The sequence below is a fragment of the Equus asinus genome, chromosome 12 (genome assembly GCF_041296235.1).
Source record: "Equus asinus isolate D_3611 breed Donkey chromosome 12, EquAss-T2T_v2, whole genome shotgun sequence".
Classification (NCBI taxonomy): Eukaryota; Metazoa; Chordata; class Mammalia; order Perissodactyla; family Equidae; genus Equus; species Equus asinus.
The window spans coordinates 35,458,682-35,484,332 of NC_091801.1; the positions used below are offsets into that span (position 1 = coordinate 35,458,682).

At 37.5% G+C, this 25,651-nt stretch overlaps 1 protein-coding gene across 1 annotated transcript in view; it reads left to right on the forward strand.

The window, feature by feature from the left end:
* PRKDC (protein kinase, DNA-activated, catalytic subunit) overlaps nucleotides 1-25,651 on the forward strand; it is a 216,425-nt gene that overhangs the window by 8,837 nt on the left and 181,937 nt on the right. The window contains exons 8-21 of the mRNA XM_044744138.2: nucleotides 4,860-4,915; nucleotides 5,000-5,030; nucleotides 5,531-5,688; nucleotides 8,513-8,659; nucleotides 10,035-10,199; nucleotides 11,211-11,379; nucleotides 11,724-11,773; nucleotides 12,388-12,513; nucleotides 13,789-13,941; nucleotides 15,471-15,586; nucleotides 15,936-16,095; nucleotides 16,851-16,937; nucleotides 17,378-17,497; nucleotides 17,926-18,085. Coding sequence (XP_044600073.2) covers nucleotides 4,860-4,915; nucleotides 5,000-5,030; nucleotides 5,531-5,688; nucleotides 8,513-8,659; nucleotides 10,035-10,199; nucleotides 11,211-11,379; nucleotides 11,724-11,773; nucleotides 12,388-12,513; nucleotides 13,789-13,941; nucleotides 15,471-15,586; nucleotides 15,936-16,095; nucleotides 16,851-16,937; nucleotides 17,378-17,497; nucleotides 17,926-18,085 — 1,698 coding nt within the window. The remainder of the gene's footprint in view (nucleotides 1-4,859; nucleotides 4,916-4,999; nucleotides 5,031-5,530; nucleotides 5,689-8,512; nucleotides 8,660-10,034; nucleotides 10,200-11,210; nucleotides 11,380-11,723; nucleotides 11,774-12,387; nucleotides 12,514-13,788; nucleotides 13,942-15,470; nucleotides 15,587-15,935; nucleotides 16,096-16,850; nucleotides 16,938-17,377; nucleotides 17,498-17,925; nucleotides 18,086-25,651) is intronic.

A 25,651-nucleotide genomic window follows, 5' to 3' on the forward strand; every position in this document is an offset into this window, starting at 1 on the left:
GATTTCTTTCATCAGCATTTTGTTATTCTTAGGATACAGATCCTTGCCTATCAGTTTTAAAGTCTAATATACTTTTCTTCAGAGCTATCAAGAGTGTTCTGCTATATTATCTCAAAATTAAAGATTTAGAGGATAATCTGGCTATGAGAACATTATAAGCATTAGGAAATACATCTCTTTTTAAAAGGTAAATAAAACTTTTAACCCTGAAAGATTCTTTTTTAAAAAAACTCTATTTGCTCTCTTACCATTTTTGTTGAAGTTATTGACAAATATTTTTTACCTCCTCTGTGAGTTTGCTTTTATTAGGTTGAAACATAAGAAATTGCCAGCATCCAATGATTTTTGCCCTCAAAAACAGCAATTTCATATGTTTCAACCTAATATTTCTCCTCACCCCTTCTTTGTTGCTTCTTACTAAGAATATTGGAGTAGCTCTGTGTGATTTCACTTCCTCTGTCTTCTCTCTCGTTTCTTCCTTATCCTGTTGCTGACCTCCCACTCTGTCAGGTTCTTGCTCAAAGATCACCCATTTTATGAAGGCTTCGTGATTCCCCTGAGCTGAGTCACTTCCTCTAGCTCCTGTATTCCCTTCCGTTACAGCTCTTACTACAACGTATTTTTAATTTACCAGGTTATATGTTTATTTCTGTTACTTGACCCTGCTGGCCAGTAATAATTTGTCTTTGTATTTGCTTGGCATATTAATTGACATTCAGTGAACATGTATAGTTCAAGAAAAACAATAGCACTGTTGCTCATTTACCATGTGCTAAAGATTATTTGAGACATGTTGCAAGGAAGATTTCTGTAATAACTCTCTAAGATAAGTAATAATATCTCTGTTTTATAGCTTAGAAAGCTAGAACTAAGACAAGTTAAGTAACTCGCCCAAAGTCACACAACTAGTGTGGTAGGCAGAATAATGGCTTCCAAAGATGTCCTCATTCTAATCCTCAGAAACTGTGAATATGTTAGATCACATGGCAGATGGGAATCAAAGTTGCCAATAGAATTAAGGTTGCTAGTGAGCTGACCTTGAGATAAGGAGATTATCCAGGTGGGCCATGTGATCACAGGGTCCTTAAATGTGGAAGAGGGAGGCAGAGGAGTCAATGTCGGAGTGATGCAATGCAAGAAAGACTTGACCTCCCATACTGGCTTTGAAGATGGAAGGGGGCCATGAATCAAAGAATGTGAGTGTCTTCTAGAAGCTGGAAAAGACAGCGCTTAGGGCCTTTAGGAAGGAACACAGCCATGCTCACACCCTGATTCCAGCTCACTGAGACCCATTTCAGATTTCTCACCTCCACCACTGTATGGTAATAAATTTGGATTGTTTTAAGCCACAAAGTTTGTGATAATTTGTTATAGCAACAATAGGAAACTAATATAGCCAATAAGTGGCAAGACTGGGACTTAAGCCTTGGTCTGAGGCTAAAATTTCTAGTTTTTCTGTCATGCCAGGATCATGCGACTTCAAGCATTAAATACTATACTGATCCATTCATTTGTACAGTATTTATTTCCTGGGTGCCTTCTATCTAATGAGTGATTAATTAGGTGTTGGATTCAGTGACCGGAATCACCAAGTTCCTACCATCTTGAGCTGAGTCTAGTGGAGGAGACAGACAATAAGCAGATGAATAAGCTATTACAGGTTTCAGGGTTCAATTGTGAACAAGTTGGGTACAGTGAATAGGAATATTGGAGTGTGGAGAGATGGAGGATGCACACAGCCCGCTGGTTTTTTCTAAGGAGGAAACAAGAAGCTAAGGCCTGCAGGACGGCAAAGAACTAGCTGGGGAAGACCTGAGAAGAGCATTCTCTAGGCAGAGGGACCTGCAAGTACCCAGGCCTCAAGCCTGGGCAGCATGTGGTGATCATAGGGGTTCAAGAGAGCTAGCGTGTCTGGAGCTCAGTGGCACGAAGAGAGGGCCTGGGATGAGATTGGCCAGGGTGTGGGGTCAGTGTGTGAGGGGCTCCTGAGCTGGGATTTCATTCCAAATGGAATGGGGAGCCATAGTTTTTCTATAAGGAATGAGTATGGGTCAATTGATGTTTTATAGCTTGACTGCTGTTAGATATGTTTTAGTGTAGGGCTGAGAGACTTTGCTCTTGAGTGTGAGAGTGAGCAACTAAAGTCTATGCACTGATTATTAAGCTGAGTGGGATGGAGGAGGACCAGATTTCAGGCGGAAACCTGGCTTTTTGTTTTGGGCATGTTTAACTGTAGACACTATGGAACACCCAAGCTTAGATGTTAAGTGTGCAGTTGCATATGTGAGACTGGATCTTGTAGGAGAAATTAGACCCCAAGATATAAATTTGGAAGTCTTCAGCATAGAGATAATATGTAAAGCTATGAACGTGAGCAAGATTAGCCAGGGGGCACAGACAGAAAGACTAGGGCAAGGATGGAAGGAGGGAGTCTAGGGGAGGGAATGTGGTGCTGCCTTCTCTGGGGGAAGTCTGAATGTAGAGAGAACAGAGCAGCAGAGTAGGTCCAACTCAACAAGTGCAGCTTCAATTGAGTGTCAGAGGAGAAACCAGACAGAGCGGTTGAAGGTGAAGCAGTATGGTGAAGACAAGGTGAATGAAAGGAAGGAAGTGGAGGCCATCTATAGAAAACCCTTTAGAGAAATCTTACAACAGAGGAGAGCAAAGAAATGTGGTATAGCTGATGGGAGATGTGTGGATAAAAGAGGGTTTTTAAAACAGGTAGAAAAATTTGTACACTTATGTTCCTAGTAGCACTATCCACAATAGCTAAAAGGTAGAAACAACCCAAGTATTCGTCAACACATGAATGGATAAACAATGTGGTGTGTATACACACACACACACACACACACACACACACACACACACAGAACAGAATATTATTCAGCCTTAAAAAAGGAAGGAAATTCTGGGTCTGGCCGCATGGCCAAGTGGTAAAGTTTGCACACTCCACTTTGGTGGCCCAGGGTTTCGCCAGTTTGGATCCTGGCTGCAGACCTAGCTCTGTTCATCAGGCCATGCTGAGGTGGCATTCCATATAGCAGAACTAGAAGGACCTACAACTAGAATATGCAGCTATGTACTGGGGGGCTTTGGGAAGAAGGAAAAAAAAAGGGAGGAAATTCTGACACATGCTATGACATGGATGAACCTTGAGGACATTATGCTAAGTGAGATAAGCCAGTCACAAAACTGCAAATACTGTAGGATTCCACTTATTAGGTAGTAAGACTAGGCACATTCATAGAGATGGAAAGTAGAATTGAGATTACCAGGGGCTGGGGGGAGGGGGAGTTAGTGTTTAATGAGTACAGCCTTTCTGTTGGGGTGATGAAAATGTTTTGGGTATAGATAGTGGTGATGATTACACAACAATTTGAATGTATTTAATGCCAGTGAATTAATTGTACACTTCCACAAAGTTAAAATGATAAATATTTTGTCATAATTACCACAGTGAAAAAATAGGTAAAAGAGCATGCTTGTAGAGGGAGTGGTCCACTAGAAAGGAGACATGGACACAGGAGAGTGGATAGTGGGAGACAGAGCCTGGGGAAGGCATGAAGGCCAGGATAGTGTCCATTTCCACTAGTGAGAGCTCAGGCCCTTGAATCCCTGGGCCTCACTGTTCACCAAGTCCACTCATTGCTGACCAGCTGCGTACTGACAAGTGCCTGGTACCCTTGTCCACACACCTGTGTTGACACTGGCACTTTGTATCAGAATGACCTTTTCCCCAGCTAATACCTATTCTTTTAGGCCCTGCTCAAGTGCTACCTTGTCTGTAAAGCCTGTCTTAAATAGTCACAGCCAGAAGAAATGTCTCCTTGTATTGAATTCCAAAGTAGCTTTTTTTGCATCTCTTTTATGGCCTTATCCTATAAACATGCTGATAGTTCTCTTGTCTTAAGCCCTCTCTGACCCCTTCTCCTTCTATCTTCTGTCACATCTGGCCTCTTTTTCAAATGTATCAATCCTGGCAATCAAAGCAATCAGTGCTTGAGCCTCTGCTATTTGCAAGTCACTGTTTCAAGGGCAGAGAACTGGGTGATGAAGAAAGTATGATATCTGGACAGCTGTGGTGAACACTGCTGGGAGACACAAATAATCGTGATGTCATTCAGGCCAAGATGACAGCCTCAGATTATAGTTGTGCACTTGTTTTATCTTCCGTTTTAGGTAATAAATTTACTAAGGTTGAGAATCATATTCCCATAATAATTTAGCATATACTCTGTTGAATAAATGCCTGGGCGTATTGGGAAGCTAATGTGTTTGGCCTTGTTTAATCCTCCAAACAACTCTAAAAAAAAGGTATGTAGTGTCCCTTTTTACAGATAAGAGAACTGAGGCTCTGAGAGATTATCGAACAGTGCTTGTAAGTGATGAGTTGGGATTTACCCCCATGTCTTTGTTGTTCCAGATTTTCTTTCTGCTTTATTGCGGTAATAACTGTGCAGCAGTAATAACTTGCAGTTCTCTAGCTGAATCCAGTGATAGAAGATGTTACTCCTTGGGCAGGCCCTTAGCCTAGTAGTTAAGTTCAGCATGCTCCGCTTTCACGGCCCGGGTTTGGTCCCTGGGTATGGACTAATACTACTTGTCGGCAGCCACTCTGTAGCAGCGACCCACGTACAAAATAGAGGAAGATTGGCACAGATGTTAGCTCACGGACAATCTTCCTCAGTAAAGAAAAAAGACAGAAGATGTTACTCCTTAATTCACAGGAGACTGTTGGGTCAATATAGATGTCAAGCTGTCTGAAATAAAGCTGTTAGTTATAATGTCCTTTGTGAAGTTTGTTAGATGATACTGTTATGATTTGTAACAGAGGCTTCTTTTTGGTTTTTTCCCAGATCCCCAGACTTCAAGGGAGATTTTTGATTTTGCGTTAAAGGCAATTCGTCCTCAGGTAGGATTGATATCACTCTAATTCTTTTATAGTTGAGACTTGTGATTGTCAAACATTGATGGTAAATTTTTTTTTTTTAAATAGATTGATCTGAAGAGATATGCGGTGCCCTTAGGTGAGATTCTATGTTTAATGAGATAGAATATTTCAGATTATTAAAGTCTTACGTAAACTTTTGCTTAAATTACAAATGAAAGTAAGCGTGATAACATCTGTGATTCATGTGCAATTATTTATAAGGAGGCTTTTGGAAACTTTGCACTTTTTGCACACAAACCCTGGTTGAGATGGGCACACTTAGATTACATGATTTAACAAAAAATTACTTTAGAGCATCTTTCAGGGGATCCAGATTATTTGATTCTGACTTTATCTAAATAAATCCTGATCCTTCTTCTGAGCTTTGTTTTGGGGGTTAGTGGCCAAATCGTGGGCCTGTTAATTCAAATGGAAGTTGGTGGCATCAGAGCTCTTACAGGGTCCCTAGATCCTTGTTGTGTAATGATACTGGATCTTCATCACCAGTTTTAATTTTAACATAGTTTAAATTTAACATAGTTCTTTGTTCTGCCTTTTGTTTTCCTATTGTAAATATAACAATTTTTGCAATTGCAGCTGGTTTATGCTTATTTACCCTGCATGCATCTCAATTTAGCACCTGCCTTTTGGAGAACTACGTTTCTTTGTTTGAAGTGCTGTCAAAATGGTGTGGCCATACAAACATAGAATTGAAAAAAGCCGCACATTCAGCTCTGGAGTCTTTTCTGAAACAGGTACTACAAATTCAACTTGCATTTAAAAGTATTTTTTCCATGCAAAAAATTAAATTCCAGTCTTTTGCATGCACATTTGGGAAATGAATAAAAGTTGATTCATTAGCTTTTGTAGTATTTAAAGAAGGAAGCTTGTTTCTTGATCAGCTGCATGGGTAGCAGCACAACTAGAAGAAAGCTAGGAAGATGCCAGATGTGATCAGGGCCTCAGAGCCAAGATTGGGGCAAGTCTAATGGACAGAAGAAGTAGCAATGAGGAGATGGAAGGAAAGGAGAGCTGAGAGGCCAGGGCTCCTTTGCTTTGGGGGCAGCCTGGTGGAGGTGAGGGCACTCATCTCCTGGGAGGTAAGGATCAGCTGGCATGTTAAGATAAGATACTTGTGTTTCCTGTTACATCAAGAGCAAAGAGAGCCTGTTTCCCCTGTGTTTTTTCCATCTAGATGGGGTGTGGTTGCAGAATTTGAACCTGTAAGTTTGAAAACGTGTTATCAATTAGCTAAGGAGAATGTGCTTGTGATTGTAGTTCTGAGCGTCCAAAGGTATCTGGAAATTCCTGCTGTTCAGGCTAGGTGTTATGGAATCAGACTCTTTGGGTTGGCTATGATGGAAAATACTGAAGATTCACAACAAAAGTTTTGTCTAGAGCAGTGTTAGAAATGGTGGTTAAATTCAGAAGCTAGTCCACAAAGACCCGAAAATACTGAAGAGTCACAACAGAAGTTTTATCTGAAGCAGTGTTATAAGTAAATGGTGATTACATTCCCATGGTAGTCCATGAAGACCTATCTGAACTGTGGTGCAGATAGTATTTCATTATAAGGATATGCCATGGTTTGTTTATGGACATTTGGGTTATTTCCAGTTTTGAGCTGTTTTAAATAAAACAGCTAAGAACATTCATGAGCAAGTATTTTTGTGGGCATATGTTTTCATTTCCCTTGATAGAAACCTAGGAGTAGAATTGTTGGGTCACGAGGTAGATATATATTAACTTTACAAGACACTGCTAACCCCTTTCCAAACTTGTTGCACCATTTTCCATTCCCACTAGCAATGCATAAGAGTTCCAGTCACCCCTACCCACATCAACACTACTGTTGTTGGTCTTTTTAATTGTAGCCCTTCTAATCGGTGTATATTGTTACCCTACTGTGGTTTTAATTTGAATTTCCCTAGGAGTATGGATGATGATCTTTTTCCCCTGTGGTTATTAGCCATTCTTATATCTGTTTTGTGATGTATTCATTCAGATATTTTGCTTATTTTAAAATTAGATTATATGGGGGGCTGGCCCCTGGCCGAGTGGTTAAGTTCGCGCGCTCTGCTGCAGGTGGCCCAGTGTTTCGTTGGTTTGAATCCTGGGCACAGACATGGCACTGCTCATCAAGCCACGCTGAGGCAGTGTCCCACATGCCACAACTAGAAGGACCCACAACAGAATATACAACTATGTACCAGGGGGCTTTGGGGAGAAAAAGGAAAAAAATAAAAATCTTAAAAAAAATTAGGTTATATGTCTTTTATTAATGAGTTGTAAGAGTTCTCTATATAATTTGGATATAAGTTCTTTTCTATAGATAATGCAAATAATTTTCTTCTGTGGCTTGCCGTTTCATTTTCTTAGCAGACTCTTCCAAAGAGCAGAGGTTTTAAAGTTTGATAAGTGCATTTTACCAGTTTTCTACCTGGCTCTTCCTTTCTGTGTCCTCCTTGACAATTGTTTGCCTATCCTAGATTGCAGAGGTTTCTTCTTAGTTTTCTTCAAGGAGTTTTGTAGTTTATAGTTTGAGCATTTACATTTAGGTCTATAATCCTTTTTTTTTTTTTTTTTTTTGGTGAAGAAGATTGGCCCTGAGCTAACATCTGTTGCCAGTCTTCCTCTTTTTGCTTGAGGAAGATTGTCCCTGAGCGAACATCTGTGCCAGTCTTCCTCTCTTTTGTATGTGGGATGCCTCCACAGCATGGCTTGATGAGTGGTATGTAAGTCTGCGCCCAGGATCCGAACCTGTGAACCCTGGGCTGCCAAAGCGGAGTGTGCAACCTTAACCACTACACCACCGGACCAGCCCTTTGGTCTATAATCCATTTTGAATCAGTTTTTGTGTATGGTGTGAAGTAGGAATTGAAGTTGATATTTTCCCCCCAGCTTTTGGTTTGACCACCATTAGCTGAAGACTTTTTTGTCCCCATTGACCTTGGTACCTTTGTTAAAAATCAGTGGGCCATATGAGTGTGGGTTTGTTTGTGGACTCCTTGTTCCATTCACCTTTGTGTCTGTCCTTATATCAGTACCTCACTCATTGACTCCTCTAGCTTATTAAAATCTTTAAATTAGGTGGTGGATGTCCTCCAGCTTCTTTCTTCTTTGCCATTATTGTTTTGACTATTGTATGTGTATTTTTAAATTTAAACATTACTCCTTTGGGAAAGAAACTTTTATTTTTTTATTCAGTAGGTACTGGGGGGCTTTGGGGAGAAAAAGGAAAAATAAAATCTTTGAAAAAAACTCAAGAAACAAAAAACCTCTTTTGTGCATATGTTTTCCTGCATTGTCCTGGTCTCTTTCAGTCCCTATCTCTGGGAAAGACACATCACATATAATAAAGTCTCATTTAAGAGAATGTCTCTTTTGAACTTGATGGAAACTCAGCAGATCGAAACAATGGTTCTTTATGACTAAAAGCAATTGTATGGAACTATAACAACATGTTGATAATATTTAATTAAGCAATTCTAGCCTTCTCACATTTGTATAGATTTCTTTGTTTTCCAAAAAGTAAACATTTGCTTTTGTTTCTAAAAAGTAAATATTATGCAATTGCAGGTTTCTTTTATGGTGGCAAAAGATGCAGAAAGGCATAAGAATAAGCTGCAGTACTTTATGGAGCAATTCTATGGAATCATCAGGAACATGGATTCAAATAGCAAGGATTTATCAATTGCAATTCGTGGATATGGACTTTTTGCAGGCGTATGACTCCTTAGTTTACTCTTAATCTTTTTAATTTCATTTGAGTGTTTAAAGGAACATAATTTATCGCATTTTTAAATAGTATCTTACACTTCTGAGAATATTGTTATTTGCTCTCAACTTGTTTTTTCAGTGCTTGCTATTTACTGTAATTCTGTATGTGTATTATCTCAAATCGTCATAACTCTCTTAAGTGCTTTTAGGAGTATTATTTCACTTTACAGATGAGGAAACTGAGACCCGGAGAAATTAGGTAACTTCTCAAAGGACACATAGTTAATAACTGACAGAACCAAAACGTAAATTCAAGTCTGAAGTGTAGAAATACTTTGTTTTTCTACTATGCTATGCTGTCCCTTATGCTTATCTTATGAGATAAAATTGTAGTTGATATCACTCCACATGTTAAAAAGAATTCTTTTGACAGGTATATTTAAAAATATTGAGAATAGCATTTGTTATTTCCCTTTTAATGGATCTCTATGACTTCTACTTTACAGAGACTATCACTTGCCACCTCTCTTTCTGCAAATCTGCCCATCAATGTCTTCTCCCCTGTTTCAGGGAAAGAGAGTCCCTCTTTCCAGCCTTCCACTCTTACTACTCATTCCACCTCCGATATTTACGCATTTGTTTCCAAATTCTCCCTTTCCCTTGTTTTTTTTTAAATCTTCATCTCCATGCGTCTCTTTTGACACCTTTAAATATACTTAGGGCAGAAGAAACAGTATGTGAGAAGGCTCAGAGGTAAATGAGAGCCTGGACTTTTCAACTTTATATACTAGTATGGTCTAACCAACTTCACCTTGTTCACTGTGGTTAGATAAGTCCGCAGTGTAGCTAGAGTGTGACAGAAAAGGAAGAAGGGAGAGGACTCTAAAATGATAAAGCAGTCAGATCCTCAAGGAGGCTAGACTACATCTGAAGCCTGAAGAAACCTTTGGGGAATCTGAAGTTGGGTAGTAGCTTTATCAGATATGTGAGTTATAAAGGTGTCTCTGGGTGTAGGGTGCAACGTGGTGTACTAGTGGATTCCAACTGAGTTGAGTTCTCAGTCTCTTCCTCTGCGCAGCTAGCCTCGTTGGGGCAGGGACTACGTCTCATTTGTCTTTGATACCTACTATCTAAATAGTGCCTACAATATAGCTGATGATCAGTAGATGTTTTGGGTATGAATAAATATTTAGAATGTAATTACAGATTATTTTAAAAAGCATCTTTATAAGATATGCTGTATTTTATATCTGTATTTCTTTTCCATTAAAAAGCTTGTTAATATTCAATTTATAATTGTGTGGCTTAACACAACACCTTAAATATCATTATTTTGACATTGTTAAGATTGATAAAGACTTTTGTTTTACCTTTCCTAAAGCCTTGCAAGGTTATAAATGCAAAAGATGTTGACTTCATGTACATAGAGCTCATTCAGCGCTGCAAGCAGCTGTTCCTCACCCAGACAGATACTGTTGATGACCATATTTACCAGATGCCCAGTTTCCTCCAATCTGTTGCAAGTGTCTTGCTTTACCTTGATACAGTAAGTGAAATGGTTAATTACACTGAGCACAATTTAAACTATTTAATCTCAGTTCTTCAAATAACTTAATGGGGTCATATGAGTTGTATGCATTCAGTACAGGCACCATTGTGATCTGGGTCACATTTTTTAATTTATTTTTATTTATTTTTTGAGGAAGATTAGCCCTGAGCTAACATCTGCTGCCAATCCTCTTTTTGCTGAGGAAGACTGGCCCTGAGCTAACATCCATGCCCATCTTCCTCTACTTTATAAGTGGGACATGTGCCACAGCATGGCTTGTAAGCCATGCCATGTCCGCACCTGGGATCCGAACCGCAGAACCCCAGGCCGCTGAAGCAGAACATGTGAACTTAACTGCTGTGCCATCAGGCTGGCCCCTGGGTGACATTTTTAGTTAGTGTTTTGTGTCAATAGAATTGTTGTCTTGAAACTTGAATTTTTGTTACCCAAAGCAGGAAAAATTATTTGTTACTCTGTCTTTCTAAAAGATTAAGATTGCTGCCTGGGGTAGAATTACACCTTAGGTATCATTCAGACATTTTTTTTTTTAAATAAGAATTTATTATTTATTTATTTATTTGGTGAGGAAGACTTGCTCTGAGCTAACGTCTGTTGCCAATCTTCCTCTTTTTTCTTGAGGAAGATTAGCCCTGAGCTAACATTTGTGCCAATCTTCCTCTACTTTGTATGTGGGATGCCTCCACAGCATGGCCAATGAGTGGAGTAGGTCTCCTGGCTCCTGGGATCCAAACCTGCCAACTTGGGCCACCGAAGTGGAGAGTGCAGAACTTTAACCACTTAGCCACAGGGCCAGCCCCCTCAGTCAGACATTTTTATTCTGATTTTTTTAATACAGTCACAATAATAAATGTTAAACTGATTAGCAGATTAGTTTTTTCATCTATCTAATATGTATCTAATCGACTTGTAGTTACTTTAAGTATTCTTATTATTCCTATATTTATTTATTTCTTCCCCTAACTTTAGTTTGCTCTCCATTTCTCATAGATTCCTGAGGTGTATACTCCGGTTCTGGAACATCTCATGGTGGTACAGATAGACAGCTTCCCACAGTATAGTCCAAAAATGCAGCCGGTGTGTTGTAGAGCCATAGTGAAAGTTTTCCTAGCCTTAGCAGAAAAGGGACCAGTTCTCTGGAATTGCATTAGTACTGTGGGTAAGTCTGGAATTCACTCTTGTTTCTACGGTGATGAATAATGAATTCTTAACATGTTGTTTGATGCAGATAAAGAACATCTGGTTGCCAAATTCTTCTGTATCTTTTGATGCATTTTGGAGAACTAATTTTTTGATGGACCCAAATCTCCCTTTTCCATGCTTTCTTCTCTTTCTTTTGCGTCTGAATCTTAATAGTTCAAAATTTAAAACCAAAGATATTAACAAATTAGAGAAAAAATTGAGAGGTAAAGTTATATTAAAAAAAATAATGGCTGTCATTTTTGTTGAGTGGTTGTATTTTTCAGTGTTTCCTACATTTTTGTTTTCATTTTCTTTTTTCAGTGCATCAAGGTTTAATTAGAATATGTTCTAAACCAGTCGTCTTTCAAAAGGTAAATTCTGAATCTAGTTATTTGAAAATTAATCTTTTGTCACTGTGAGTTAGAAATGTTGCTGGGCTTTTTAGTTTGTAAATATGCAAAAGTGGCCTTTTTAGTTGTTAGTCATGTTTTTAGCTGTGACATTTTGAAAAATGTAGGAAGTAATACCTCTGTATTTTTCCAGATGAAAAACCTTCCCCTAAGTTATGAAACATCTTTAAACATAACTTTACTATTGTGTACACATTTTTACAAAAACAACATTTTCTCTCTTGAAACTCTAGGACAAAATACTTAGATGTATTACAGGAGTTACTTGAAGTTTCAGGAAATAGCATGAGATGAGAGATTGACCTGTGTAAGAAAGTGAGATAAATGATTTATAACACATTCCTTTTGTATTGTTTTGAAATATTTGTTAGTGCATTACTGTTTTAGTCCCAATTAGAAATGTCATGACTTGCTTTTTTATTATGCTTTCATAATATACTATCTTCTTCAATCAAATTACAGTCTCCTACTGGTGGCTCTTATAGCTTAAAAATTCTGAAAATCAGAAATTTCTAGCATCAGTGTTTAGTTTATAAATCTATCAGTAAATATTGGTATGTTGTCTTCCTGCCTAGGGTGCTGGGTCTGAATCCGAAGACTATCATACATCAGAAGAAGCTAGAACTGGCAAATGGAAAATGCCCACATACAAAGACTATTTGGATCTTTTTAGATATCTCCTGAGCTGTGACCAGATGATGGTAAAAATGACAATTTTAAAGCCATAAAAGTACCCTAGTTCCTCTTTATTAGTCACCATAGTTTTACAGTTAAGACTTACTTATTTCAGAATTATGTTTTACTAACTTTTAATAATTGTTTAAAGTACTTCAAGTAATAAAAAATTTAAAAAGTGTAAGTTAAGATAGTTAAAGTTGAGACTAGGAAAAAAACGATTAAAAGGAGCAAAATCATAGAAGTCATTTAAAATTAATTAAGTGCTGTAGCTGCGTCCTTATCTTAGCTTGAAGTGTCTCAGTGCAGTATAGTTGATGCTAAGTTGTTCTTTCTAAGAGATCCAGCCTCTTAGGTAACAAAAACATAGTAGTATTATCACCATGGAAGAGCTATTCTCTTTTTACTTGTTAAAGATGAAGATAAATCCAATTGATTTAATAGGTATGAAGAAGATTGGTGCACAGCTATTATTTACATCGTTTATGATTAGGATAGTGCCTCTGCCTGACATATTTCTATCACATGTTTCTTTAATGTCTACTTGAAGCCAGGTGCTGGCCACTATTTTAAAATAGACTTTGACAAAACGTTAATAGTCTAGGAAAAGCAATTTTTGTCAGATAATTCCTGTCCTGTGAAAAATCTTAGGAGTTTTTAGTTCTTTTTTGTTGAGGTAAGATAGTATAGCAGTATTAGTAACTTTACCTAAAATATCTCTTTCTTATGTATGATGTTAGGTATCTGTATATTTTCAGGTTAAGTTCCATAGAGTATTTGACTAAGTAAAGGCCAAGTAATTGGTCTATAGTTTTAGACTGGTGGAATAGTTTCACTTTTAAAGAAATGATATTGATACTTTTAAATGCATCTTGAGGGTAGATAGAAATTCATCCATATGTATGTATGCATTTATGTATATATGTTTGTATGCACAACATAATACATATGTGTGTGTATAGCATAGATATGTGGGTGTACACATATACGAATTAATTGGGGAAAATCATTTGAGAAGCATTAGCCTACATCTTCTCATTCACTACTGTGTACTTAGTGAAGTATTTGTTACATGATTGGATAAGTCGTATCTGACTGAAAAGATATTGTCCTAATAATTTAGGACGGTGTCTACATTTTGCAGCTTGAAAACTTCCACGTAAGTCTGCTATAGTTTACGTAAAAGTTTCCATAGTATCTAAATATGCATGTACATCTTTGTGCATCTGATGCTTATTTAATACTCATACTGATACTTTTTTGTACAAAGTTTGAAGTTTATTGTTTTGCTTTATTTAAAGGATTCTCTTTTAGCAGATGAAGCATTTCTCTTTGTGAATTCCTCCCTTCATAGTCTGAATCGTTTGCTGTATGATGAATTTGTAAAATCAGTTTTGAAGATTGTTGAGAAATTGGATCTTACACTAGAAAAACAGAATGTTGGGGAGCAAGAGGTTAGAAGTTTTTGTCAATAATAAGTTTTCATCATTTTTATACCGTCTCTCTTTGCATATAAATATTCAGGTTAAAATAGTACATTTGTGGCATATTGCAGGAAATTGGTTTCTTCACCGTTAATATGTGTTGTTGATAGTTTTCCATTTGAATAGCCTAATGTGTAGAAAATGTTATCACTAGATTATTCAAAAAGTAATTTATATGTTTAATATGTTAAAACAGCCTTTTTGAAAAGTTATTTACTGTTTACTAGTCTTGCTACTCATTCCTTAGCAATAGTAAAGACTCAAATCTTATTTTGTGTGGAGGTGACTTTTTGCAGTAGGATAGGGAAAGCTAAGGAAACTCTAACTCTGGGTGAAAAGTATTAAATGTGTTCTTGAGATAGTAGAATATAGACAAGAGACAGAAAAGGAATAACACATCCTCCCTTTTTTCTGTACCCAGTTTTCCTGGCCTGGGTGAAAGATAAATCATAGCTTAAGGCTGCCAGCTAGAAAGTGTTCTACTCTTGTCTGAGGAGTTTTGATAAAAAACACTATGATAATAGAACTAATGTCGAAGAGCTTGAGTTCCACTGGGAAACATCTAGTTTACTTTTGAGCCTCATGATTTTTTTTTTTAGACTAGGTTATGCTTGTTAGAGTTAGTGCATAGGTACTTCTACTGCAAAACTGTGGAGTTAGACAAGAAATAATGGGGAGGATATGCAGAGGATAAAGGAAACAGGAAAAGGCCATTTGTCACATCACTTTATTGCATTCGTAATGTTCAATGTTTTCTGCTGGTTAATGGGAACACCAATGTATGTTTTATTGCTTTTTATGCTTTGTGTATGTCTAGAATAACTTCATTAAAAAACTTGCCAAAAGAGACTTACTGGAACTATGTCAGCCAACAAACCTGCTTCTGAGAACACATGTCTTTATCATTTTCTTGTTTTCAGGGGCTTCCCTTGCATTTTCTTTCTCTTGTTTTCTGTTCTCTTTTGTTTCCTGCCCTTCTTGCTTAATTCCAACAGGTCAACTGTCAGCTCTGTTAGCACTTGCCAAATAAAGCCAGTCTCCAGCCCTATCCTCCTTTACAGCTTCTAGTCTGTATTTCTAACTACTTGCTTAACATTTCTCTCTGTATTTGATAACACCAACTTAATATGTTAATATTGTTAATATTACATAGTACTGTTATTCTTCTGTTTCTTACTGTGAAAACTCCAAGTCGCTATTGATACTTTCTATGTTTTGAAATCCTACCTCTGTCAAGGCGTCATTGCTAGCTCCTTCAAGAAATGATGCCCCCCCCCCATGTGTTTGTACTATTCTTTTTTCACTTCCCATGTGTTCTCTTATTTTCCATCATTTTTATCAAACTGTAAGCTCTTGAGGACCCATCTGTTCTTTTCTCACTTTTGCGTTTCTTCCTCATAGCATCAGGCCTTGACTGTGAAGTCAGTTAGTCAGTTATTTGTTGAATGACTGTGTGATTGAATCGTATACTGTTTGTTTTGGTACAATTAATTTTTAAGGATGAAACTGAAGCTACTGGTGTTTGGGTGATCCCGACTTCAGATCCAGCGGCTAACTTGCACCCTGCTAAACCTAAAGATTTTTCAGCTTTCATTAACCTGGTGGAATTTTGCAGGTATTTAAAAAAAAATTCTTATTTAAGAGTGAAAATTATCAATTGTTGGCTGTTATATTCCTATAATATAGGAAAATCACTTAAATATACGTAAGAAATGAAATAGCAAAAGACTTAGCTATCGCTTTCATGAACCTAAAGTATATCTAAATGTACCAACTTAAAATTATCATTATTTTTATATTTAAAATATCCTCAGGTATGGAATAAAAGGAATATAGATGTACCTGAAAATGTTATGTAATGGAATAGTAGACCTGTTTGATTATGTCTCTCATAATTTCATAGCTGAATAAAAATATTAATATGATAAAAGTTTCTGCATTAAGCTTTTAATTTGTTTTTACAGAGAGATTCTTCCTGAGAAACATGTAGAATTTTTTGAGCCATGGGTTTACTCATTTGCGTATGAATTAATTTTGCAGTCTACACGGTTACCACTCATCAGTGGTTTTTACAAATTGCTTTCTGTTGCTGTGAGAAATGCCAAGAAAATGAAGTATTTTGAAGTAAGTGTTTTTTGGAGGATTGAATATTCCTGTTTTTTTTAGATTGCGTGAGCATGTATAAGTACATTATAAAATAGGAGATTATAGCATATTGCAATTTTAAGATCTAATTTTATCTGTATTTTTAAAAACTGATAATGTGAATGGCAATTCAATGACACTCTTAAAAAGTTAACTACTAGCATTTTCTGTTCTGATTTACAAGTACCTGGCTAATTATGTTAGATTAACTGAGATTCTCAAAGTGTGGTCCTAGGACTAGCAGCACCAGCATTACTTGGGAGATCTCATGCCCTCTCCAGACTTATCTAATCAGAAACTCTGGGTTCAGGTTCTGGGCAAGGTTCAGTAGTCTGTGCTAACAGGCCACCCAGGTGCTCTGTGGCTAGTGAAGTTTGGCAATAGCTAGATTAGTGTACCTAAGGTTCCAGTCAGTCTGGAGCAGTCTGACTGGTTAATACAGGGTGAGCAGATCTCTCCTCTCATAGGTGTATGTAATGGAATCTGAGGAAGGGGGAATGGACTTAGCCAGGCCTGTGGCTTTTGACTAGCCATCTACTTCCCACTTCATGCTCTGTTTTTCGCTGGCCTCTGCCTGAATTGTTTTCAGAGCCAATATTCCTTCCCCTCTGCACAAGAGCTTGGCAAAGTGAACGCTGATTCACCCCTTGGAAGAAAGGCTGGGAACTGCTGGATTAGGACACAGAATTACCTGATTATTGTTCACTGTACTAATTTACTGTTTTATTCAACAGGGAGTTGGTCCAAAGAGTCAGAAACAGTCTCCTGAGGACCTAGAAAAGTATTCTTGCTTTGCTTTGGTTGCAAAATTTAGTAAAGAGGTAATTTTTAAATGATTTATCATGGGTTATTTAAAAATGAATGTATGTTGAAAATAAAATCCTAGTGATCATAAATAATGTAATTACTTAAAAATTGGTTTGTTTAATCCAGATTGGAATTAAGGGATTAAAAAACACTAACAAGGGAAATCCTTATGCTTCAAAAATCCCTTGAGTTTTCTTAAAATAATTTGAGTGATGACAACTCAAAATTAATAGATTCTTTAGCTTTTTCATATAATGGGAATTAATTGCTTCAACAAATGAACTTTTCCTGGAGATCAGTGCTTCATTTGTAAATGAACATGTCCATATCATATAAAGGCTACATGATCATTTTTCATACTTGAGAATATGGTAAATATTTTTTAGTTGATTTTCAAATTGTAGACTCTATTCAGGTACACAGTGCTATCTTTCTCTTCTTCTTTCTTGTTAAGGTATCAATTAAAATGAAGCAATACAAAGATGAACTTTTGGCCTCCTGTTTGACCTTTATTCTGTCCCTGCCTCATGACATCATTGAACTTGATGTTAGAGCCTACGTTCCTGCATTGCAGGTAGAAGCGTTGTCTTGAGCAAATCCATTTCTTCACACAATGTTATGCTTCCTAGAAAACATGGAAAAATCAAGGTCTTGCTCTGGCAATCACAGCAGGTGCTTGCCCATCAGACACCCCTGGTCTGGTTCAAGTTCTGCTTCTGCCACTTAGTAGCTTTGGGACTTGGGACACCTGGCTTGGCCTCTCTGAGCTTCCCTTACAGGTAGATGGGAGGATTAAACCTTGCATATGTTGAAAGTCTGCAGTGTAATACCAACCATGTAGATTGGTAGTGCTTGTTTTCCTAATAATGACCTTGCCTCCAGCAGTGTCTGGTGCTCTGGCAGTACAAAGGTTTATTCATTAGAAACCACAATTAATTGGTGTTTTTTTCTTTAAATCTTAAATTCTCCATTTCAGTTTACCTTGTTTGTATTAACATATAGATGGCTTTTAAACTGGGCCTGAGCTATACTCCATTGGCGGAAGTAGGCCTGAATGCTCTAGAAGAATGGTCAGGTTACATCTGCAAACATGTAATTCAGCCCTATTATAAGGACATTCTACCCAGCCTTGATGGATATCTGAAAACTTCAGTCTTATCAGGTATGGTTTAGGAGAATTATGATGTATATCTGAAATAAAATGACAGTGCTATTTGTATTTTTGCAACTTCTGAAATTTGAACCCAACATATTCAAAATGTGTTTGATCAGTATTTTTATAATCTCCCCAATTTATTTCAGCTTAATTGGGACATAGGAACTATAACTGAGGCATTAAATCTGTTTTTAATTTTATTCACTTATATCCTACCAGGATTTATAAAATCTTCAAGGGCAAGTCTCTATCTTAGATATCTTGAACTCCTTATACCTCCTAATACACTGCCTTGCAAAAAACTTTTGTTGAATAAATCAAACGGAAATTAAAACTGTAGGAAAACTCAATAGTAATTTTATATTTTGACCTAAGCTCACTTGATTTTCACTGGTTTTTCAAATACAACTGATGAAGCACTAATGTTAGCCAGTTGAGAATAATTGTCACAGAAGAAGTAGGTTTGGGAAATGGTTCAAAGAAAAATTCATCTGGCCAGGCGAAAGTATTACTAGTCAAGAAAAGTAGTACCTGAACTTAAGGGGACCAGATTTACTTGAACCAGAATGAGAAGGAACATTGTTATCAGATGGAATCAAAAGAAAGATTCACTTTGGAGACAGATGTTGAAGTATTGGTAAGAATTTAAACTTGACTATCAATGTAGAAAATCAAGTATTATTTTGTAAAGTTTCATCTATGTAAATCATTACTTTATTGTTCAATTTAAATATTGTTGGTTTGGAAACATTAAGTGAAAGGTATGTACAAATTTCATTCATTATGTCTGGTTTTTGTTACACCCTTGATATGTATTCAGAGTTCATGAAGAAAGAGTCACAATTTTGGGAGATTTTTCTGTAGATGATAGTAATAACAAATATTGTTTAGAGATAAAAAATACAAACTAATTAACGTTTACAGCTTGTGCAGGCTTTTAAAATTCACGTTACATAAGAAGTCCTGCTATTTGAGTAGGTCACTAAAAATACATGGATTTAGTTAAAAAATGTATCTAGTAGCAAATATCTTTTTGGTACTTCTATTTGTATTTTTGAATTTAATTCTATCAGCTCATTGAAAAGATTTGTGTCCATTTTAAAATTAATAAGGGAAATTACTGTGATTCTTTTAAGGAAAGGATTTATCCATTGATAAATATGTGTACTCTAGATGATTAGAAGATAGGGAAAAGCAGAGAGTAAGTGAAATTAAGTAACAAAAGAAAGTCCGTAATCTTTAAGACAACCACTATTTTTAGTAACGTTTTATGTGATCATATCAAACTTCCAGAACCATTGCATTAATGGTAAAAAGAACTCCTATATACTCTTTATCCAGAGTCACCAGTTATTAAGATTTTGTCATTTGTAGTATTATTACATGTACTTTCTCTATATATATTGTGTGATAATTATATATATGTGTGTATATTTATACATGACTTTTTTTCCTGAACCCTTTGTGAGTAAGTTGCAGGCATCATGGATATTTATGCCTAAATACTGCAACATATGTTTCTTCAGAGCAAGGACATTCTTTTATATAACCACAGCATCATTATCAAAATCAGGAAAAATAACATAGATACGTTACTCTTCTCTAATCTACAGTCCACATATAAATTTTTCAGTTGTCCCATTAATTTCTTGTATAGCCATGTTTATAGCTGTACTTTTCCTGGTCCAGAATTCAGTCTAAGACCATGTGTTGCGTTTAATTGTCACAACTCTTTATCCTCTTTTAATGTGGGATAGTTCTTTAACCTTTCTTAGTTCTCACGACATTGATGTTTTTGATTACAGGCCATTTATTTGTAGAATGTCATTCAATGTGGGTTTGACTAATGTTTTCTCATGGTGAGATTCAGCTTATACCTTTTTGGCAGAAACACCAGAACTGATGCCGTGTCTTCCTCATAGCATCATGATGGCAGTTGGTGCCATTGCCAGTTGTGTTCATTTTGACCATTTGATTAGCAAGTATCTGCTCCATCTTTTCAAAATTGTGGAGTGACTATTTTTCCTTTTGTGTGAGTTAGTCATCTGAGGTCCTCTTCCTCTCCTCTTCCTGAAGTGTTCAGTCCTCAGGCCTTTAGGTGGTGCCGAGGGAGGTAGGTGTTGTGGTAGCTGTGGTACTCCTGAGGAACATGAGGAAGGCAGCCTGGAGGGGTGGCCTGGCATGGGGGTCAGAGCTGGAGCAGGATGGGGGTACCCACATGTTGGGGCAGCCTTGTGGGGTATGGGGATCCAGGCAGGGTAAAGAGGGAAATACATGAGGGATGATCAAATAAATAAATAGAGTAAGGATAATAGAAGCTAGGTTTTTCACTATTAGAAAAGGAAGTTACAAAAAGAGAAAGAAAAAACTAAAGTGAACCTATGGTGTTGGATAGGAGGTGGATATGTCAGTGTGAACTCATGATCCTTCCTCCTTCCCTGTCTTTCTCCTTCCCTGTCTCTCTCCTTCCCCCTCTCTCTGGCTTTCTCACTCACTCACTCACACACACAAATAGACATGCACAATTATATATGCATACATATGTGGGTAAATAAATGTAGAAATAAAGATGAAAGCTTGTGTGTGTAGCACAGACATATTCTAGTTCTATCCATTGAAAGGGCCTGCCTAGAAGTAGTGATACCTTAACAGTAATGAGCAGACCTAGTGCCCAGATCATGGTTTCTAAATGTCATTTTCCACTAGAAGGAACCAGAACCCCTTGGGAAAATGACTGATTCCAGCCTGGGATACAGAAAATACAAGATGAACCTAGAATATTGTATTTTCTGAAACATAAATCAAGGAAGTGAGTATGATGGGCAAGTGTCACAGGCAAAATTTGGGATAATTTGAGCATCACAATAAATTATTCTAGAAAGAGATTATACTGTATTGAATAAAATAGGAATTTTTTTTTGCTTTTTGGTAAGAAGATTGGCCCTGAGCTAACATCTGTTGCCAGTCTTCTTCTTTTTCTTGGGGAAGATTGTCGCTGAGCTAACATCTGTGTCAGTCATCCTCTATTTTGTATGTGGGATGCTGCCACATCATGGTTTATAGGTCCGCACCTGGGATCCAAACCCACAAACCCTGCACCCCCAAAGCAGAGTGAGTGAACTTAACCACTACACCACTGGGCTGGCTCCCAAGAATTTTTGTTTTGCTTTTTGTGAGGAATGTTGGCTGTGAGCTAACATCTGTTGCCGATCTTCCTCTTTTTGCTTGAGGAGGATTGTCTCTGAGCTAACCTCTGTGCCAGTCTTCCTCTATTTTATGTGGGATGCCACCACTGCATGACTTGACAAGTGGTGCTAGATCTGTGCCCAGGATCCAAACCTCCGAACCCTGGGCTACCAAAGCGGAGCATGTGGCCTTAACCACTACGCCACTGGGCCAGCCCCAGGAATTTTGTGTTTTTTAAAATCAATTTGTTTTTATTGAGGTAATATTGGTTTATAACATTATATAAATTTTAGTTGTACATCATTATATTTCGACTTCTGTATAGGCTACATAGTGTTGACTACCGAAAGTCTGGTTTCCATCTGTCATCGTACAGTGTGGCCCTTTACCCATTTGATCCTCCCTCACCCCTCTTCCTATCTGGTAACTACCAATCTGTTCTCTATCTGTGTGCTCATTTGTTTATCTTCCACTTATGAGTGAAATCATACAATATATGTGTGTCTCTGTCTGACTTATTTTACTTAGCATTATACCCACAGGGTCTATCCATGCGGTTGCAAATGGCAAGATTTCATTTTTTTTTTTACAGCTGAGTAGTATTCTGTTGTGTGTGTGTATGTGTGTGTATGTGTGTGTATACACACAAACACACTGTATCTTCTTTATGCATTCATCCCATTGATGGACACTTAAGTTGTTTCCAGGTCTTGGCTATTGTGAATAATGCTGCAATGAACATAGAGGGGCATATATATTTTCAAGTTAGTGTTTTCCTGTTCTTTGGATAAGTACCACAAGTGGAATAGCTGGATCATATGGTAGTTCTATTTTCAATTTTTTGAAAAATCTTCATACTGTTTTCCATAGTGGCCCCACCAATTTATGTTCTCACCATCAGTGTACAAGGGTTCCCTTTTCTCTACATCCTTTCTAACATGTGCTATTTCATCTTTTTTTTACTGAGGTCATAATACGTTATAGCATTGGGAAAATTCACTTGTACATTATTATTTGTCAGTCACCATATATATGTGCCCTTTTACCACTTATGGACACTGCCAACCCCCTTCCCTTCTGGTAACCACTAATTTGTTCTGTTTGTCCATGTGTTTGTATATCTTCTATATATGAGTGAAATCATGTTGTGTTTCTCTTTCTCTGTCTAGCTTATTTCATTTAACATAATACCCTCAAGGTCCATCCATGTGGTTGCAAATAGGACGATTTTGTCTTTTTTTATGAATGAGTAGTATTCCATTGTGTATATATCACATCTTTTTTATCCAGTCATCAGTTGATGGGTACTTGGGTTGCTTCCATGTCTTGGCTATTGTGAATAATACTGCAGTGAACATAGGGGTAAGTCTCTTTGAGTTGTTGATTTCATGTTCTTTGGATAAATACCCAGTAGTGGTATAGCTACTGTGGATAGCTGGGTTGTATGATATTTCTATTTTTAATTTTTTGGGAAGTCTCCATACTGTTTTCCATAGTGGCTGCACCTGTTTGCATTCCCACCAGCAGTGTATGAGGGTTCCCTTTTCTTTACATCCTCTGCAACATTCGTTCTTTTTTGTCTTGGTAGTTTTCTTGACTAATTGCTCTGTCCAAGACCTCTACTACTATTTTGAATAAGAGTGGTGAGAGTGGGCATCCTTGTCTTGTTCATGTTGTCAGAGAGAGATGGCTTTCAGTTTTTCCCCATGGAGTATGATGTTGGCTGTCGGTTTGTGTATATGGCCTTTATAGGTTGAGGTACTTTCCTTCTACACCCATTTTATTGAGAGTTTTTGCCATAAATGGATTTTGGATCTTGCCTATTTGCACTGCTTTCTCTGCATCTATTGAGATGATCATATGGTTTTTATTCCTCAGTTTGTTAATGTGGTATATCACATTGATTGGTTTGCGGATCTTGAACCATCCCTGCATCACTGGTGTAAATCCCACTTGATCATGGCATATGATCCTTTTAATGTATTTCTGTATTTGGTTTGCCAGTATTTTGTTGAGAATATTTGCATTGATGTTTATCAGTGATATTGGCCTGTAATTTTCCTTCTCTGTGTTGTCCTTGTCTGGCTTTGGGATCAGGGTGATGTTGACCTCATAGAATGTGTTAGGAAGTATTCTGCCTTCTTCCGTTTTTTGGAATAGTTTCAGAAGGATAGGTATTAAATCTTCTTTGAATGTTTGGGAGAATTCTCCAGAGGAGCCATCAGGTACAGGACTTTTGTTTTTGGGGAGGTTTTTGATCACTGTTTCAATCTCTCTCTTTTTTTTTCCTTTAAGATTGGCACCTGAGCTAACAACTGTTGCCAATCTTCTTTTTTTTTTTAATTCCTTTTTCTCCCCAAATCCCCCTAGTACGTAGTTGCATATTTTAGTTGTGGGTCCTTCTAGTTGTGGCATGTGGGATGCCACCTCAGTGGGGCCTCACAAGTGGTGCCATGTCCACGCCAAGGATCCAAACCGGAGAAACCCTGGGCTGCCGCAGCGGAGCACACAAACTTAACCACTCAGCCATGGGGCCAGCCCCTGTTTCAATCTCTTTTCTTGTGATTGGTCTATTCAGATTCCCTGTCAGAGTTGGTATGGTGTATTTTCATTTTGATTTGCCTCTAGATATATATATATTTTTTTAAAGATTTCATTTTTTTCCTTTTTCTCCCCAAACCTCCTGGTGCATAGTTGTATATTCTTCGTTGTGGGTCCTTCTAGTTGTGGCATGTGGGATGCTGCCTCAGCATGTCTTGATGAGTAGTGCCATGTCTGCGCCCAGGATGCAAACCAATGAAACACCAGGCCTCCTGCAGTGGAGCGTGTGAACTTAACCACTCAGCCAAGGGGCCAGCCCCTTGCCTCCAGATATTTTTTTATTTCTGCTTTAATTTCTTCATTGATCCATTGAGTGTTCTCTAGCATGTTGTTTAGCCTCCTCATGGTTGTCACTTTCCCAGGTTTTTTCTTCTAGTTGATTTCTAGTTTCACAGCATTATGATTGTAAAAGATACTTGATATGATTTCAATCTTAAATTTATTGAGACTTGGCTTATTTCCCAACATATGGTCTATCTTTGAGAATGTTCCCTGTGCACTTGAGAAGAATGTGTATTCTGTTGTTTTTGGATCGAGTATTCTGTATGTATCTATTAAGTCCACCTGGTCTAATGTTTCATTTAATTGAACCATTTCCTTGTTGAGTTTCTGTCTGGATGCTCTCTCTATTGATGTAAGTGGGATGCTGAGGTCCCCTACTATTATTGTATTACTGTTAATTTCTCCCTTTAAGTCTGTTAATAGTTGCTTTATGTACTTTGGTCTTCTTGCATTAGGTGCGTATATATTTATAAGTGTTATGTCATCTTAGTGAGTGTCCATTTTGTTATTATATACTACCCCTCTTTGTGTCTCATTGTCCTTTTAATCTTGGAGTCTACTTTGTTTGATATACGTTCAGCAACAGCTGCTTTCTTTTGCTTGCCATTTGCTTGGAATGTTGTCTTCTATCCCTTCACTGCGAGCCTATGTTTGTCTTTAGAGCTGAGATGTATTTCTTAGAGGCAGCATGTTGTTGGGTCTTTTTTTTAAATTAAGGTTATGATAGTTAACAACCTTGTGAAATTACAGTTGTACATCATTATTAGTCATGTTGTAGGTACACCACCTCACCCCTAGTGCCCTCCCCCCACCCCCCATTCCCCTGGCAACCACCGATCAGTTCTCTTTGTCCATATGTTAACTACCACCTATGAGTGGAGTCATACAGAGTTCGTCTTTCTCTGTCTGGCTTATTTCACTCAACATAATACCCTCAAGGTCTATCCATGTTATTGTGAATGGGACGACTTTGTCCTTTTTTATGGCCGAGTAGTATTCCATTGTATATATATACCACATCTTCTTTATCCAATCATCAGTTGCTGGGCACTTAGGTTGGTTCCATGACTTGGCTATTGTGAATAATGCTGTGATGAACATAGGGGTGCATGGGACTTTTGGAATTGCTGATTTCAGGTTCTTAGGATAGATACCCAGTAGTAGGATGGCTGGGTCATAAGGTATTTCTGTTCTTAACTTTTTGAGGAATCTCCATACTGTTTTCCATAGTGGCTGCACCAGTTTGCATTCCCACCAACAGTGTATGAGGGTTCCTTTTTCTCCACAGCCTCTCCAACATTTGTCACTGTTGGTTTTGGATATTTTTGCCATTCTAACAGGTGTAGGGTGATATCTTAGTGTAGTTTTGATTTGCATTTCCCTGATGATTAGGGATGATGAGCATCTTTTCATGTGTCTATTGGCCATCCGTATATCTTCTTTGGAGAAATGTCTGTTCATGTCCCCTGCCCGTTTTGTAATTGGGTTGTTTGATTTTTTATT